The sequence below is a fragment of the Palaemon carinicauda genome, chromosome 2, assembly GCF_036898095.1.
Source record: "Palaemon carinicauda isolate YSFRI2023 chromosome 2, ASM3689809v2, whole genome shotgun sequence".
Taxonomy (NCBI): Eukaryota; Metazoa; Arthropoda; class Malacostraca; order Decapoda; family Palaemonidae; genus Palaemon; species Palaemon carinicauda.
The window spans coordinates 103,332,113-103,348,549 of NC_090726.1; the positions used below are offsets into that span (position 1 = coordinate 103,332,113).

General features: G+C 38.2%; 2 protein-coding genes across 2 annotated transcripts; both read left to right on the forward strand.

Annotated features, from left to right (window-relative positions):
• Positions 1 to 11,244: 11,244 nt before the first annotated feature.
• LOC137618915 (uncharacterized) lies at positions 11,245 to 12,132 on the forward strand. Its single transcript, XM_068349121.1, has one exon. It carries the CDS (start codon positions 11,245 to 11,247, stop codon positions 12,130 to 12,132), a length of 888 nt encoding a protein of 295 aa, XP_068205222.1.
• Positions 12,133 to 12,962: 830 nt separating this feature from the next.
• On the forward strand, positions 12,963 to 13,535 carry LOC137618925 (uncharacterized). The gene has a single exon (XM_068349130.1). It carries the CDS (start codon positions 12,963 to 12,965, stop codon positions 13,533 to 13,535), a length of 573 nt encoding a protein of 190 aa, XP_068205231.1.
• The last annotated feature ends 2,902 nt before the right edge of the window (positions 13,536 to 16,437 follow it).

Sequence of the window (16,437 nt, forward strand, 5' to 3'; positions counted from 1 at the left end):
GTCCGAAAAGGAACAGCTGATGGATGTTTGAGAAAAGAATACTGATAACAATTGTAGATGATAGCAAAGATACATAGTAATATTTTTCATCTTTCCGTACTTAACTTCTGACTTACTAAGGACACATTAAATCAAATGGAATTATCTGTCCCTGACTGGAATTTTGTTCGGAGCCTTATCGATTCGAAAGCGATTCGTTTGCACTGTAACCCTCTCGAGGGGCGCCCTTTCATTTTCCCTAACTTGTTCCCTCTGATTGATTGATTGATTTGAGGTTTTCTGGCATCCTGACATCTTATATCATTGACACCGATATCGTTTATTGTAAATAAAAAATAAAAGAATATTCAATTAAAAACATAAAAAAACAAAGATACCATTTTAAAAGTTAAATATCTTTCAGAGGACTTGCTTCTGAGATAAAGCTAAAAATTGTAGGTATAAAATCATTACTGGGAATGGGATACCTTCTTGGTAGCAACTCAGCTGCAGCATTCTTTGCTAGCGAATCCGCCTTCTCATTTCCAGACACACTACGTGTGCCGGAACCCAGCAAAATCGAACTATAACACCTTTCATGACAATAATTAAAAGACACTTTAAAATTTTAAAACTAAAGGATTATTGGATTTAAAAACTTCTAAAGCTTTGTAGGACACTTCTTGAATCGCTAAAAATGGTAAAATTGCCCTTGTCTTTCAACACTATTTTCTCAATAGCGGTTAGCATGCCATATAGTTCGGCAGTAAATATAGAAGTTGCTAGAGGAAGGGCACCTCTACAATTAAAAATACTACTATATACTCCAAATTGAACGCCAGCATCAGATTTGGAGCCATCAGTACAGTATATATAAAAGTTGATTCCCTCTATTCTTCAACATGCTCCATAAAGAGCAACCTGGCTTCTAAGTCAGTCATGTTCTTTTTTATACCAATAAAATATTAACAAAAAGATATATCCGGTAATTTCCATGGAGGAGTTGATGATATCTATAATGCCTTACAAGGTTTGCAGTCTGACAAGCTAAGGATTCAGAGAGTCTTTGCAACCTAAACCAATACCGAACAATGAAGACATCCGGTAGAGATCTAAAGGTAACTCTCCAGCGAGGGAATGTTTTGGTCACTGTTCCTCTGTAAAGTCTGTCAACTTTGAGTGTCATAGCATCTACAGTATAGGCCTGCCACTTTTCACACACTGTAGATTTTGATCATTCTCGATTCCATGGTTAAGCAGTGCTTTCATTTGTTCTACAGCCATGGTTTATAATTCTTTTCCATCTCCCATTTTCCCATAGTTTTGCAATCGTCCATCTTTCAAGAGGTGAAGCTATGTGGTTTCTGTGTAGTGCATGATTTACGGTATTTTCTAAACTTCCTCTTCCTCTATTGTTTGAAATACCAATAGAACTTTGATGAAAGAAAAATATTTGCATCAAAATTGGAATTGTTACATATGCTTAAACGGGTGATTTACTAAAGAATTATTTTCTCTAGATTTAATTCAAGAGAGCATTCTTTGCAAAGGTATCATTCCGAATTGTGATGTACCTTTTTAATTCAGAAAATTATTACTTAGACCAAACTAATTGTGTTGAAAATTATATTGCTTATTTTTCAGACCTAGCTTTGGTACCAATTACGAAGCATTAAGAACTTACGATGGATAAAATTAAGCGTTAGTTTATATTTCTTGAGATTCTCTAATAGTTTACTTACCATCTTTAAAAAAATATGAATTTCTGTTATTAGTTATATCATTTATTTGCCAGTAAAGACAGTATCATAAACAATAGATTTTCCCATAGAGAACTTAAACCATTGACTCAATTGCCCTTTTTTGCCAAATTGCAAGATTGGGTCTTTTCAATGACAATAAAAATAATCAAAATAAGGATAATGATAGTAAATAACGACAATGATATTAATGGAAACTATAACATTCTAAGAGCTGTGATTCTCAAGCTCTTTATTTTTTGAGCTTCTGAAACAAAATCAACTGCAGGCATCAATTTCAGGACTAGAATTCCTTGGCCCCCATTCCCGGGAACTTCTATTGTCTCAGGAGTTAGTTTAGAACATTTAGACCTTAACGTAACCTATATATTCATCATAGTAAGGTAATGGTATTCATATATATTTGCTAAGTGGGGGATGCTTTCGCCATCTAATTAAAGAGCTTTTTATAAATATCACCATCGTTAATCGATGTTGATTCTTGAGCTAGGCAGTTTGCCTCTTATCATATAATATATTCTTTTAGCAAATATCCTAATCGATTAAGTTACTTGCCTAATAGCTTATCCCTTCCTGTTTGCAACCTACTGCCATCGACTAACTATAGATATATAATTTACAGCTTCGTGGAGATAAATGGAATTTTAACAATATATCTGTCGAAATCTCTAATGTTTTGGAATCTTTTAACTAAGGGATTCAGAGTCGACGAGACTCGATTTTACGGCACGACCTTTTTATCAAAGCATCGGATAAAGGGGAAAGTTGGCAATTATGTATTTCATAACCGTACATATTTTATGTAAGTCTGATATTCTTACAATAAATTGAAGTCGCCGATGCCGGAACCAAGACAATCACAGAAAAGAATCTACGTCATAAGACTCCGCCCACCCATCAAGGTAGGCAGTAAGTTACTTCAGACGAATGGCTATGCTTAAACAGTAAAGGCTTCAGGAAATTCTATCATGGCCAGCAGGATATGAAATTGCACCCGTGGTTGCAAGACTGTATTTTTGCTACGATGGCTTGACTGTATACAAGTGAGAACATCCGCGATGTTAATAGGTAATTATTTATATCGTGGGTAATAGTTACTAGGAAACACTAGTATTAGTATTATTTTCTTCCTTACTAAATTTAGTCGCAGGTAGGCTACTGTAATACGCTTTGATATACAACATTAAATTTTTATTGGCGGTGCTAATAAAAAAGAAATGTGTGGAAAAGACCTACGCTATTACCTTCGCCAACTTCGTTGCAAAGATTTTGTTTTGATAGGAGTAGGTTTGAATGTCTGTCTGTGTGTTTGTAATTCGCATAACTCAAAAACTATCTAACCGATCTCGCAAAATTTGGTTGGATGATTGGCCATGATTCAAGGACAATTTGATTATATGTTTGTAGTGACTAGGTCAAAAGTCAAGGCCAATGTCACAATATGGTTTGAAAGTCTTTTCGCCATATCGTAGCCAATTTGTGTCTGATTTGCATGAACCTTGTGCTTAACTATGCATAATTCCATTGCCTATCTTGTGATATACAGCATAATATAGTGATGTCATTAGCCTTGTTTATTTGTTTGTATATTTATTTCTTTGTGATTGGCATAACACAAAAATTATTTGACCTAATATATTGATATTTGATGGGATGATTGGCCATAATCCAAGGACAATTTAATTTGATTTTGGAAGTGATTGGATCAAAGGTCAAGGTCACAAAAGGGTAAAAGACGCCTTTTCGCTATATTGTAGTCAATTCTTATCTGATTTGCATGAAACAGGTGCCAAAATTTGCATAATTCAATTGCTTATCGCAAAATATACAACATTATATAGGCGATGGTACATGCTATACTGAATGCCCGTTCTAGTTTTACATTGTAAAGATTAAAGAAATATGCACTATTATATATTTGTTTATTTATATTATTTCAGCATTGCTGGGACCTGAAATGTTATTTTGCACGTAAGATTTCACTTCACTGAAAAGTTTCCTTAGAAGGTAAATTGTCGTGCGTACCGTACCGTCCCAGTATGGGACTGTCATGGGTTAGGATTGTTATGGGCTAATTAGGTGAAAGCTTTAAATCCTTTTTCTTACAATGATGATATTGAAAGAAAATCATAGTGTTTTTAGATTAAATACTGCCACCATTGTCAATGTTAGATAATATAATAAGAATGTTTTTAATCGTAATGCTCATTCACTTCTTTTAACATAATCAAAAATTAATTCTTAACAGATGATGATTAGAAAAAATAAAATTTGTTTTGTAATGTGTGTGTAATTACAATACTATGACTTGAACTCTATATATGTTATTTTTTTTTTATCCATTGTCATAAATACACATGACTATATTGTTTACAATAGAACATTAGAAAGGTGTGTAGATGGCATTGCAAATCACTATATAAAAGAATTAACTAAGACAGAATTATCCTTTTTAATATTATTCAACAACAATGAATCAAGGTTGTCCTGACCGAGCATGCTACGCCAATCTTGATTTAATAAATTTTACCTATGAAAAACTATATTATATCTGTGGAGAGCTAAATGAATGCAGGGTAGGTATTTATTGTATGGGCCTTTAACGCAAAAGGATTTATCTATTTCTTCGCTGTCAAAGTCATAGCTCTTTACATTAAAGCAATGTCTGCCTAACCATGCATTCTTTCATCAGAAATTCTTCCAGACAAAGTAAGAAATTTTGGGAATCAAGGAAGGCAGTACCTCTCAACAAGACAACACTTTCAAGAATTATATTAAAATAGTGATTTGGAAATGCCTACTGTGGTTTTGCTGTAGCTGCAGCCTCTCATCATCTCCTGTTTCTGATAATAGTTGTTTCTCTTTTCTCAGCACTGGACGGGTATCTGAGGTAGCTGTGTCCATATGTTCTAGTTCCAGGCTATTCAGCTCATCAAGCAAAGAGTTAATGGAATTTACAAATCTTACCCCAGTTTTAAGCCTTTCAGTCCACATCAAATCAAACTCTTTTGTAATCTTGCGGACCAACTTTAATGCAATGAGTTTGTCCAGTCCATTTGCTTGAAGACATTAAAAACACAGGTACATAAATAAAAAGTTTTTGAATATATCAATGCTCATAAAATAACTTTGAAATTCATCCAGTTGATTCTCTGAGTGTCAGCTTAGTAAGATATTTTCAGGGCAAATTCCTTAGATGTTGGAATGTGTTCCAGCAGACTAAGCAGTAGGCTAGCCATTGAGGCTTTAAAGCTCCATATTTACTTACTATAGATTACAATGCTAAATTCTTACTAAACTATCTATCATGGCTTAATGCTTTAGTCTTTGAGTAGAATCTTCCCCAAAATTGTCAGCAAAAGTTTTGCATAAATTGATTCGTATGTACTGTATATATATATATATATATATATATATATATATATATATATATATATATATATATATATATGGTAATGTAGCATATCCCATTTAGGCCTTATCACCATGCTGGACACGTCCTGAGCATGACTGCAGGGCCCATTGATATGGTAAATAAAAGATTTATCCAAATTCTTAACTCTTACTACTACCTTTTATTTGCAGATAGTATACGAGCGCTGTTTAGAGTGTTGAATGATATGAATAAAAAGAAAAATATGGATCACATTCACTGAATTAGAACAAGGCGTTGACCTTCATACCTCTAACAATTAAGGGAAATGAGGATCCTTGTTTTTCATTTGGATTATACTGAACGCGTATCACACTGCTTGTACACTGTAACAGTATATCTGTTTTATTGGATATTGTCGTTATTGCTCTCCCCTCACACTGATAACTTATTAATGCCTGAATATGCTTGTCTCATTGTGTTTGAATTTTTGTGCCTCTCTTGACTCCAAATAGAGTTAGTTACATTCACTGGACTTATCAGTAATACCTAACTGGTGCCTCAGCACATTGGTGACCATAGGAGTGTCCAGCTCCCCCCCCCCCCTGCCGCATTCCCCCCACACTGCTGTTCATATTGTTTGATGATGCTGCGCTCACACACACACTACTATCAACGCCTTGCCACTGAAACTACCATCCTTTGCCAGCAGAGAAGCAGTCACATGGTTTCAGCGTGCTGAAGTCCAGTTTCGCATAAAGGGCGTGACCTAGTCCAGTACCAAATCAGATTATGTCTCTCAGCAATCCTTGAGGACACTTTCCTGAAAATCTCCGATTGGCTGTGCAAGCAAGGAGACACACAAATAACGGACAATGACCTGAAATCATACCTCCTGAAGCAGTACTCACCCTCCCCAGTCACCCGCATGGCAAAACTTTTTTGGGTCTCTCAACAACTGTTAGGGAATCAAAGGACTTCGCTCAACCTCAGGGAAATGACCAGTATCACTCGCTTGCAATCTGCCATAGATGGCTCTCCTCGTGAAGTGAATCTACTGCTTTGTCCTTTGGGTATGGCGCCTACCCGAACCTGTATGCGCGGCCATCCCTGAAGTAGATATTTTGGATATGAAGGACCTGATACCAAATTTAGTCCTCCATCAACACCTCCACTCCTGACAAAGTAGACAAATGTTCAACATTGACTGAAACTGACAGCAATGCGATAGGACAAGACGCCTAGCCTGTGATGTGCCGGTGCTGTCACAAAACCGTCCACCACCTACCACCACCAACGACCTTTATAGCCGCTTACTGATGCCCATTGGCCGTACTTATGCTACTACCACTCCAAATTCGGAGCTGCTGCAAAGAAATGTGCGAATGGTTGCCAATGGCCAAAAATGTGTAAGTAGGCCATTGCTTGCTGCGGTGACCTCCCCTTTCACTAGTCTTTTCTTTATGGGTTTGCTACATTTCGGCATAGCCCATTTGGCGTAGCCGATTTTCCATCAGAAAACTAGCAGCACTATTCAGCGTAGCCATTTAGGCGTCAGATTGTTTCGGCGTCTTTTGAAAACACCCAATGACTTATTTATTTATTTATTTATATATGGAAATTTAGAAAAAAAATCAAGGAATAATGTAAATAAAAATCTTTAATTGGAAAAAAAAATTAAAACTAAGCAAAGATTTTTTAACCTTAGGAATTAATTCCTCATTTTGTAATTATGAGTAATACCCTTCAGGAAATTAATAGGCTTTAATGACTCAACTTCCATTACTATTTTTTTATTCTCTCATCAGCATCACTATATATTTCTTTAGTTTTTTGGGAGGTGGATATCCAGCAATTAATTTTTCTAGAAATGCATCACGTCCTTTCTGAACTTTCCTCAAGGCATCAATAAATTTCCAGATGGAGGGATGATGCATTCCTAGTTCGTACTGTAGACGTCGATTGGCAGCTTCAGCGTGATTGTTAGTGCGATCTTCATCATATACAGTGCGTTCATAAAGGTTCCATATCTCGGGAGCAAACATAGGGTTGATTCTTGCATTTCGTCGCCTATTTTGTCGTCCAATATAAGTGTCTTCAAACCAATGGAACAAGGTTATTAGTTCGTCTGGAAGACCTGCTTCTAATGTATCCATGTATTCGTCCATCTTTTCTAATGGAAAAAGGCAAAGTTCGAGTCGTTTTTATAGAGATTCTATAAACCCAATGAAACAAGATGTCTGTGAATGTTTTGGGCTAAATGGAAAAAGCATCCTTTAATTTGAACTGTAGGAAATGCATCTTGAAAGGCATGAATGGCAGCTTGCTCAAAATCACAAATTATAGAAACTGGTCTCAAATTTGGTGCGATAGTTTTAAGTAACTCAAACGAGAATAAGTTAATCTTTGCTTGTTAGGAAGAAGAGCATAAACTATAGGAATAACTCCAGCATGCTTCTTGGCCGATATAACATATACTTGGTAAAAAAGACTTGGCGCAATGGTGAAGGATCCGTCGGCAAACCAAATTTCTGAGAATACTAAATGTTGAAGCCAGCTCATTCTTCCAAATATTAAAATTCTATTATTGCCTTCTACTGTGTCTCCCAATAGGAATTTCTCTTCTACACCCAATTGGAGAACATATAATGTATAGGACTCGGGTATAACTAATTGCTCTAAATTGGTTGGGTTAGGTGGTGCTTTGTTTAGCAATTTTTTGTTTCCTTGCGATGACTTTTTGCATTGCAGGCAAGCCAGGTGCTACGGCTAAAGCTGATTGAGAGGCGCCAGTTAAGCATTCATTTACCACAACAGTTGGTGGCTCCAGAGCTTCAGCACATCTTTTCTTAACATTTGTTTTCAATTTTTTCTACTTCTACTTTTGCAGCAGATGGTTCATGGGTATGTTAATTTAACTGTCGAATCACTTTTCCATCCTTCACATGCAGTCTTACTTAACACCGATCTTTCTGTTCACATCGCCAGAATTTTAATTCAGAATCACTTTTGCTCGTTGCATCAAAAATAAAAAGGTATCCTTCATGAATCACTTTGTTTCTTCCACGTTTTGTTAAAATATCTCCTTCCATGTCGTGAAATAGGGCTTAGACAACTGAAACAAGTAAATCTAAACAAAAGAAGGAAATAACAAAAAAATTTCTTAGATTGGTTAAAGTGAGTGAGAACTAATTACACTATAACATCGAAGTAGTTATTTTATTTAAACAGAAGACGGAAACGTAAACAAATTCAATTTCTTAGAATGGTTAAAGTGAGTGAGAATTTATGATTAGCAATATATATATATATATATATATATATATATATATATATATATATATATATATATATATATATATATATATATATATCAAAGTAATAGTTGATGGCCAACACTCTCTCCGCCGAAAAATTCTGATGCCGAATTGGCTGCGCCTAACTGTGTATGTTACATGAATGACATGTGTTCTCTTCCTCCAAAGAGGAACATCTCCATCATCTATGCATCTTGCTTGACCACCTACAACAGATTGGTCTTGTAGTCTGGTATGACAAGTGTACCTTTGGAGCCAACAAAGTATCATTCTTAGGGCACCGCATCACTCCAAAAAGAGTCCAACCCCTCCCTGAAGGGATGATCAATCACTATCACCGTTTCCTTCCAGCCACCGCTGCCACTCTTGCGCCCCTCTATGCCTCCCTCAAGGGAAAGCCAAAAGACCTGAAGTGGGGTCCCCTACAAGAAGCAGCCTTCTGTAACATAAAGAATGACCTATCAACCGCTGCTGCTCTCCTTTTTCTCGTGCATTATGCATGTCTCCTTCTCCCCACCAATACCAGGGACGTCGCTATTGGGGCAGTCCTCAGAAAGGTGGTCAACGGATGGCCTGGCCCATTGGCCTTCTTAAGTAAAAAACTGTCTAAGGTGGAATCCGGCTACTCTACCTTTGACCGCAAATGGCTGGCAGTGCATTTGGCTGTCCGTCAATTTTGCCACTTCTTGGAAGGTATGTCCTTCGACATTTGCACGGATCTCAGGCCTCTGGTGGACGTCCTCACTTGACAGTTCAAGTTTATTCTTAAATATCAACCACCCACTGCAATAGTGAATAAGCATGGATCCTCAACAAACATGGCTGAAGAACTGGCAAAAAGAAGAGTGACATGACGTGTGTGTAAAGCTGCAGTAACCTGTCATATCAATAAAGTTGAAAGATTAATTGCAGAACACAAGCCAGATTTAGTAAGGGAAGAGACAGAAAAATTAATGTGTGCATTTGAGAGATTTGAGGAGGCCTATGAGGCCCATCTTGCCCTCCTCGAGAGTTTAGATGAATGTGATGCCGATGATCAAAACTTCTTCGAATCAGAGAAAATGCACTCTGAAACAATGGGGAAGGTTTATGATTGGCTGGATTCCAAGCAGGAGTCAAGATCAGCAGCACCTGTCAAGACTGAAGTTTCCACGTCAGTGAATGCACTTGGGAGTGAAGTCTTTGGGCTTGTAACTCTTCCAAAAGTAGAGATTGAGAGCTTTGATGGAAATCCTATCAAATATCACTCTTTCATTGCTACTTTCGAGGAATCTGTCGAAAAGATCACAGCTGATGATAGATTGAGACTTATGCGCCTGATACAGTATACCAAGGGTAAAGCCCATGAGGCAATATATCCTTGCATCATGAAGAAGGAAGGAGGCTATCAAGAGGCCCAAAATATTTTAAAGAAATGTTCTGGGGATCAGCACTTGATACAAGAGAGGGTTATCAACAAGTTGAGACAGGGGAAGACAGCCGGTACTGCAGATGAGTTGCGGAATTTGGCAGACGAACTCTCTAACACCTTGATAACTTTGGAGCAGTTGGGGAAGACACATGAGATTGATAGCCAGATGTTAATCATTGAAGTGCTTGCTCGCTTTCCTCTCTATATTCGTAATAGATGGAAGAAATATGCTGCTGATGTCAAGAGAAGCCAAGGAGAATATCCAAACTTCGAGGGCCTTATGAGCTTCATGGAGAGAGAAGTAGACGAGGCTATGGATCCTGTGTACGGTAACATTGGTGCTAAAATGTGTGATGATACCACAAAGTTCAAGAAGAATAGCAGTACCTCTCCATCCTCATTTGTGACTGGGACCTTTGAGCGTCCACCATGTGTGTTGTGTTCTCAGGACCACAAATTAGTGCACTGGGATCAGTTTAAGAATATAAAACCTTCAGAAAGAGTTAAACTTGCACGAGACAAAAAACTATGAAAATTGCTTGTATTTAAATCACTTAACTGTATATTGTAGGAATCCATCAGTTTGTAGTGTAGCAGGTTGTGGTAAAAAGCATTTCAAATTTCTTCATACTTCTCTAGCAAATAACCTTCAGAGGAATGATGAAAATAGAAGTGTGGTCAACGCAAGTAGTACAGATGTCATAGCCGAATCCCAAGTGTTTATGCCTGTAGTGTCTGTTCTTGTAAATAAGTCTCACCAAACAACTGCCTTATTAGATAGTGCTTCTAGCAGCACTTTCTGCTCTCGTGACTCGATCAAATCTTTGGGTATCAGTGGTGCGGTTAAGACATATAAGCTTAATACAACGAGTAAAACTAATGAAGATGTATCTTCTATGATTGTGTGCTTCCTCGGCTGAACGTAGGGAATTAATTAATCTCAATAATGTTTTTGTTGTTGACAGAATTCCAGTCAAGTCGCCGTTAATGAAAGTTTCATTGTTCCCCCATCTGAAGGATCTTCCTGGTCCTCTTGGTGGTGAAATTGTGCATATTTTGATCAGCTAAGAGGCCCTGGCACCATTGGAGGTACGGAAGGGTAAGGGAGGTGAACCCTTTGCTGTGCGTACCATATTGGGGTGGACATTGTATGGTCCAGCCCAGGTTGTCCATCCAATTGGTCGGAGTATAGTTTCCCATTTTTTAAGAACCAAAGCTTGTGTTGGTTCAGACATCAATGTGTTGTAGAATATTGAAAATGGTGGTATTTCAAATAATGTTTCCTGGTCTTTGGAAGACTGGGGGGTTATAAAATTGTGGGATCGCGATTGTATATTGGTCAATGGACGGTATCAAATTCCTATCCCTTGGAAGACTGATGTTCAGGTCTCCAACAATTATGTAATGGCTCTGTCCAGGTTGAAAGCAACTAAAAGAAGTCTTATGAAGCGGGGCCTATTTGCTCAGTATGATGGTGAGATGCAGAAGTTGATATCGAAGGGATATGCAAAAGCTGTGTCTACAAATGTCAGTAACCCTGGGACTAAAGTGTGGTATTTGCCCCATCAGGCTGTAGTGTCCGACAAAAAACTAGGTAAGATTCGTATAGTTTTCGATTGTGCTGCCAAGTTCGATGGTGAAGCATTGAATGATAAGTGTCTCCAGGGGCCAAATTTGACTAACAATTTTGTGTATGTTCTTCTGAGATTCCGTGAACATGCATATGCAGAAATTGCAGATATAGAGGCGATGTACTATCAGGTGGTCATACCGAAGGAGGATAGGGATGCTTTGCGCTTCTTTTGGTTCAACGATGCAGGAGAAATTGTTCTTTATAGAATGACTCGTCATGTATTTGGGGGAGTATGGTGTTCATCTAGTTTTGCTTATGCACTTGGGCGTGTATTGGTTGACAATGTAGATGTTCCTCCATTAGTTTCGGATACCATCAAACAATCCTTTTACGTTGATGATTGCTTGAAATCTCTTCCCTATAAGAGTTTGGTTTCAGAGGTGTTTGAAGGTACTACTGAAGTGCTCAGCAAGGGTGGATTTCGTCTCACTAAGTTTGTCATTAATACTGAGGAATTACTGAGTTTGGTTCCAGTACAAGAGAGAGCAAGTGAGGTTGAATTCCTTAAAGACTTTGATGGCAGGGCTCTCGGCATTGCATGGGATGTTGTAGGTGATGAATTCTTCTTCAAGGTTAATCTAGCCCAAGAGTGTGATCCTAAGTTGACTCGTAGGAAGATTTTGAGTATGTTGGCTTCCATATATGACCCTCTTGGATGAGTGAATCCGGTTACAGTCAAGGGAAAGCTGCTGTTGCAAGAAGCTACCATTTGCAAGTTGTCATGGGATGATCCCGTCCCTGAAGGCTTAGCCCGCAAGTGGTCACAATGGTATACTTCTCCTGATGGTCTCAGGGAGATTAGGATTTCAAGGTGTATCAAACCAATTGAATTTAATGAGGCAGCATTAGAACTGCATAATTTTTCTGATGCAAATCAAGTAGCATATGGATGTTCGAGTTATTTAAGGAGCATGAACCAAGCAGGGGAGATTCATATGGCTCTTGTGGTTAGTAAATCGAAGGTGGCTCCAATAGAGTCTATGACAATTCCACGTTTGGAGTTGCAAGCAGCAGTGCTGGCTGCAAAAATGGATGACACGCTCCGTAGGGAATTAGATCTTGGTCTTGATCCATCCTACTTTTGGACTGATAGCGAGATTGTGTTAAGGTACATTTTAAATGAATCTCGTCACTTTAATGTGTGTGTAGGTAACAGGGTGAGTCTTATCCAGCAGCTCACTAAACCTGAACAGTGGTCTCTTGTCCAAGGTGTCAAAAATCCAGCAGATCTTCTTACAAGAGGAATATCCCCTGAAAGTCTTAAGGTTAATTGGTGGTTTCTTGGGCCAGAATTTCTCCATGATCATAAGTACAATGGCATTCAGTGCAAGAATTTATTCATATCTCGATTGATATTGCGGACCCTGATGTTCGAGGTGGAACTTGTCTCTTGGTTTGTAAGGAGAATGATACGATGGACAAGCTCTTTTCCTACTATTCGAGTTGGTATTCTTTAAAACATGCAGTAGCTTGGCTGTTGCGTGTCATAATGGTCCTTAAAAGGGGTAAACGTGGCAATGTTGAACAGGGTCTGACTGTACAACAACTTAGATTTGCTGAAGTTGCCATTTTGAGATATGTTCGGGGTAGACGTTATGCCAGTGAGATTAAGTCGTTGTCAGAAGGGCGTGGTGTTGGTAAGTCTAGTACTATAGGTTCACTAGATCCAGTTCTTGATAGTGATGGAGTAATTAGAGTTGGAGGCAGACTAAAACGTGCAAGAGTGGCCGAAGATTTTCGAAGTCCATATCTAGTTCCCCATGATTATCCTATTGCCAAGCTCATTGCCAATGACTTCCACAATATTGCACATTGTGGAACTGAACGGGTCACTTGTGAGATTCGTAAAAAGTATTGGGTTACTAGTGTGCGTAGTGTGGTCAAAAGAGTTGCTCATGGGTGTATATTCTGTAGACGAATGTTTGCAAAACCATGTTCTCAAAAGATGGCAGATTTACCATCAGAACGGCTTGAGTTTGGTAAAAGGCCATTTACCTACACTGGAGTAGACTGTTTTGGGCCATTTTTTATAAAACAGGGGAGAGTTGAAGTGAAACGCTAAGGGTATCTTTTTACAAGTATGAACACTCGTGCTGTGCATTTGGAAAAACTCAATACACTAGAGACCGATAGGTTCTTGAATGCCTTTAGACATTTTGCAGCTAGGCGTGGCGTACCCAAGAAAGTTTGGTCAGATAATAGGACTAATTTTGCTGGGGGCCAGACTCAGATTTTAAGAAGTTCCAAGGATTTAAATCAAAAGGTTCTTCATGAGTATGGTCTTGATGACAATTTGGAGTGGCATTTCAATCCTCCAGCGGCTTCACACATGGGAGGAGTATGGGAGCACCTGATTGGCACTGTAAGAAAAGTTCTTGTTGGACTTATGGGTACTGAGTGCAGACTGTCTGATGAGGGCTTGGAAACTTTGTTTTGCGAGGTGGGGTTTGTAGTAAATGGGCGTCCCATCACCAAGGTAAGTGATGATGGGCTTGATATTTCTCCTTTAATTCCCAACCATTTGCTTATGTTGTCTGAAAATGTTGCTTTACCTCCTGGAGTCTTCAGTGAGTGTGATATGTATAGGCGTAGGTGGCAGCAGGTTTAGCATTTGGCCAATAAATTTTTGGAGGCGTTGGTTAAAGGAATATCTGCCACAGTTGCAAGTCCGAGCAAAATGGCACCAAAGAAAGGCCAATCTTAAGAAAGGCAACTTAGTCGTGATCTTGGGGGAGAACACTCCTCGAGGGCTTTGGCCTATGGGTGTAATAGAGGAAGTTTTTCGCGGTGACGATGGGCTCATACGATGAGCCAAAATTCGTATTAGGTGTCCTAGTTTCACAAGACCAGTTACAAAGCTAGTTCTTCTTGAGGGATCTGTGTAATTATGTCAGTGGATTATTTTTTTTTACCATGTTTTATGTTCAGTATTCATTTGAATCTCAATGATTCAAGGTGGGGTGTGTTGCACATGGTTAGATCATGTGCTGGTATTGTATTTGTTGTGCTACAATGATCAAAAAATTAATGCAATTGGAGCATGGGGTATTAAGTGTTTTTTTTTTTTTTTTGTTATGTTATCTTTTTTATAAATCCTTATTTTTTGCTTAGGCTTTGGAATGTATTTAGCTATCGTCTTTAAATTTTTCGGTATTGTTCAATTACTTAACTTTTTTTTGGATACTGTTGGGTATCGAATGTGTGTAATTGTCTCGTTAGAATAGTTGGATTGATGTTAACAGGACACAGCCAATGGGAGGGTATATTCTAGGTGTAGAGAAGGCTGAAATGGTTCTCCTTCTTCACTTCAACAGTCTTTCTCGTTCGTGAAGGTGTCTCAAGAAATCTAATTTCTCCAAATGCACAAGCTGTAGTACTGTACTTTGTGGTGTGTGGTTTATCCTCAGAAGTCGCATATGCTTCTGAGTTTTTTCCTGTATTTTATATTGTGTTGTGAGTTTTTTGGTGTTTTTGATTTTTATACATAATTCTTAAATAATGATGCATATGTTATTCATTCAAGTGATCCGAACTTATGCATGGTGTCATACGTGTTTGTTTTTTGTTTTTTATAGATTCATTATAGAATAGATTAATTGGATTTTGGTGATAAATTTACTGTTGCATTTTCTTTTTTTCTCTTTTTTCTTTTTTTATATGATTGCCTAAAATTTATATATACTTATTGTATTGTAATTTATATTAATTTCAATTGTAGATTTACCAGTCAATACAATGTGATTACCTAAAATCTATGTACATTATTGTATTGTAATGTAAATTAATTTCTATTGTAGACTCACCTGTCAATACATCATGTACCTGTGTGAATAAAGTGCTTCTATACTCATACTTCAAGTTTATTCTTGAATATCAACCACCCACCGCATAACATCTTTCTTGGGAAAATGGGTGTGCCTATCCCACCCTTTACAACCCGAAGGCAAAAATAAAGTTTGAAGTTGTCAATGCCTTCCACTGTCCACCCACTCCCCATTAATTCATTGACTATTCCTCGGAACTTATAATTTACCACACCTTCACATTTATTTAGGAGGACGCCAATTTCATCTGCTTTAATAACTGTTGCCGGAAATCTTTCGTGGGTGAAAACGTGTGTGCCCCTTCCACCCATTGCAGCCGAAGGTGAAAAAAAAAATTTGGAGTTGTCAAAGTCTTCCACTGTCCACACACTCCCCCCTAATTCATTGACTATTCGCAGGAACTTATAATGCACTACACCCTCCCATTTATTTAGGAGGTCACCAATTTCATCTCCAATAATAACCATTGCCGTCCATCTTTCGTGGGGAAAATGTGTGCGCCCATCCCACCCATTACAGCCTGACGGGGAAAAGAAAGTATTAAGTGGTCAATGCCTTCCAGTGTCCACCACCCCCCACCCCTTAATTCACCGACTATTCGTAGGAACTTATAATTTACCAAACCCTCCTGTTTGTTCAGGAGGTAGCCAATTTTATCTGCAATAATAACCATTGCCGAACATCTTTCATGAGCAAAATGGGTGCGACCATCCGACCCATTACAGACTGAGGATGAAAAAAAAGTTTGAAGTTGTCAATGCCTTCCACTGCCTATCCACTCCTCTTTAATTCATTTACTATTCGAGGGAACTTATAATTTACCACATTCTCCCATTTATTCAGGAAGTCGTCATTTCATCTGCATTAACAAACGTTTTCAGACATCTTTCGTGGGCAAAATGGGCACTGCCATTCGACCCTTCAAAGCCTGACAGTGAAAAAAAAATTGAAGTTGTCAATGCCTTCCACTGTCCATTCATTACCCCTTAATTCATTGACTAGCCACGGGAACTTATAATTTACCACACCATACCCTTTTACTTAGAAGGTTGCTAATTTCATCTGCATTAATAACCGTTGCCAGATATCTTTTGTGAGGTAAATGGATGCGCCCATCCCACTCGTTACCGCCTTATGGTG

Excerpts from the sequence above, each read along its gene's own strand:
- LOC137618915 (XM_068349121.1), top strand. The coding sequence starts at position 11,245 with ATGGCTCTGTCCAGGTTGAAAGCAACTAAAAGAAGTCTTATGAAGCGG.
- LOC137618925 (XM_068349130.1), top strand. The coding sequence starts at position 12,963 with ATGGTCCTTAAAAGGGGTAAACGTGGCAATGTTGAACAGGGTCTGACT.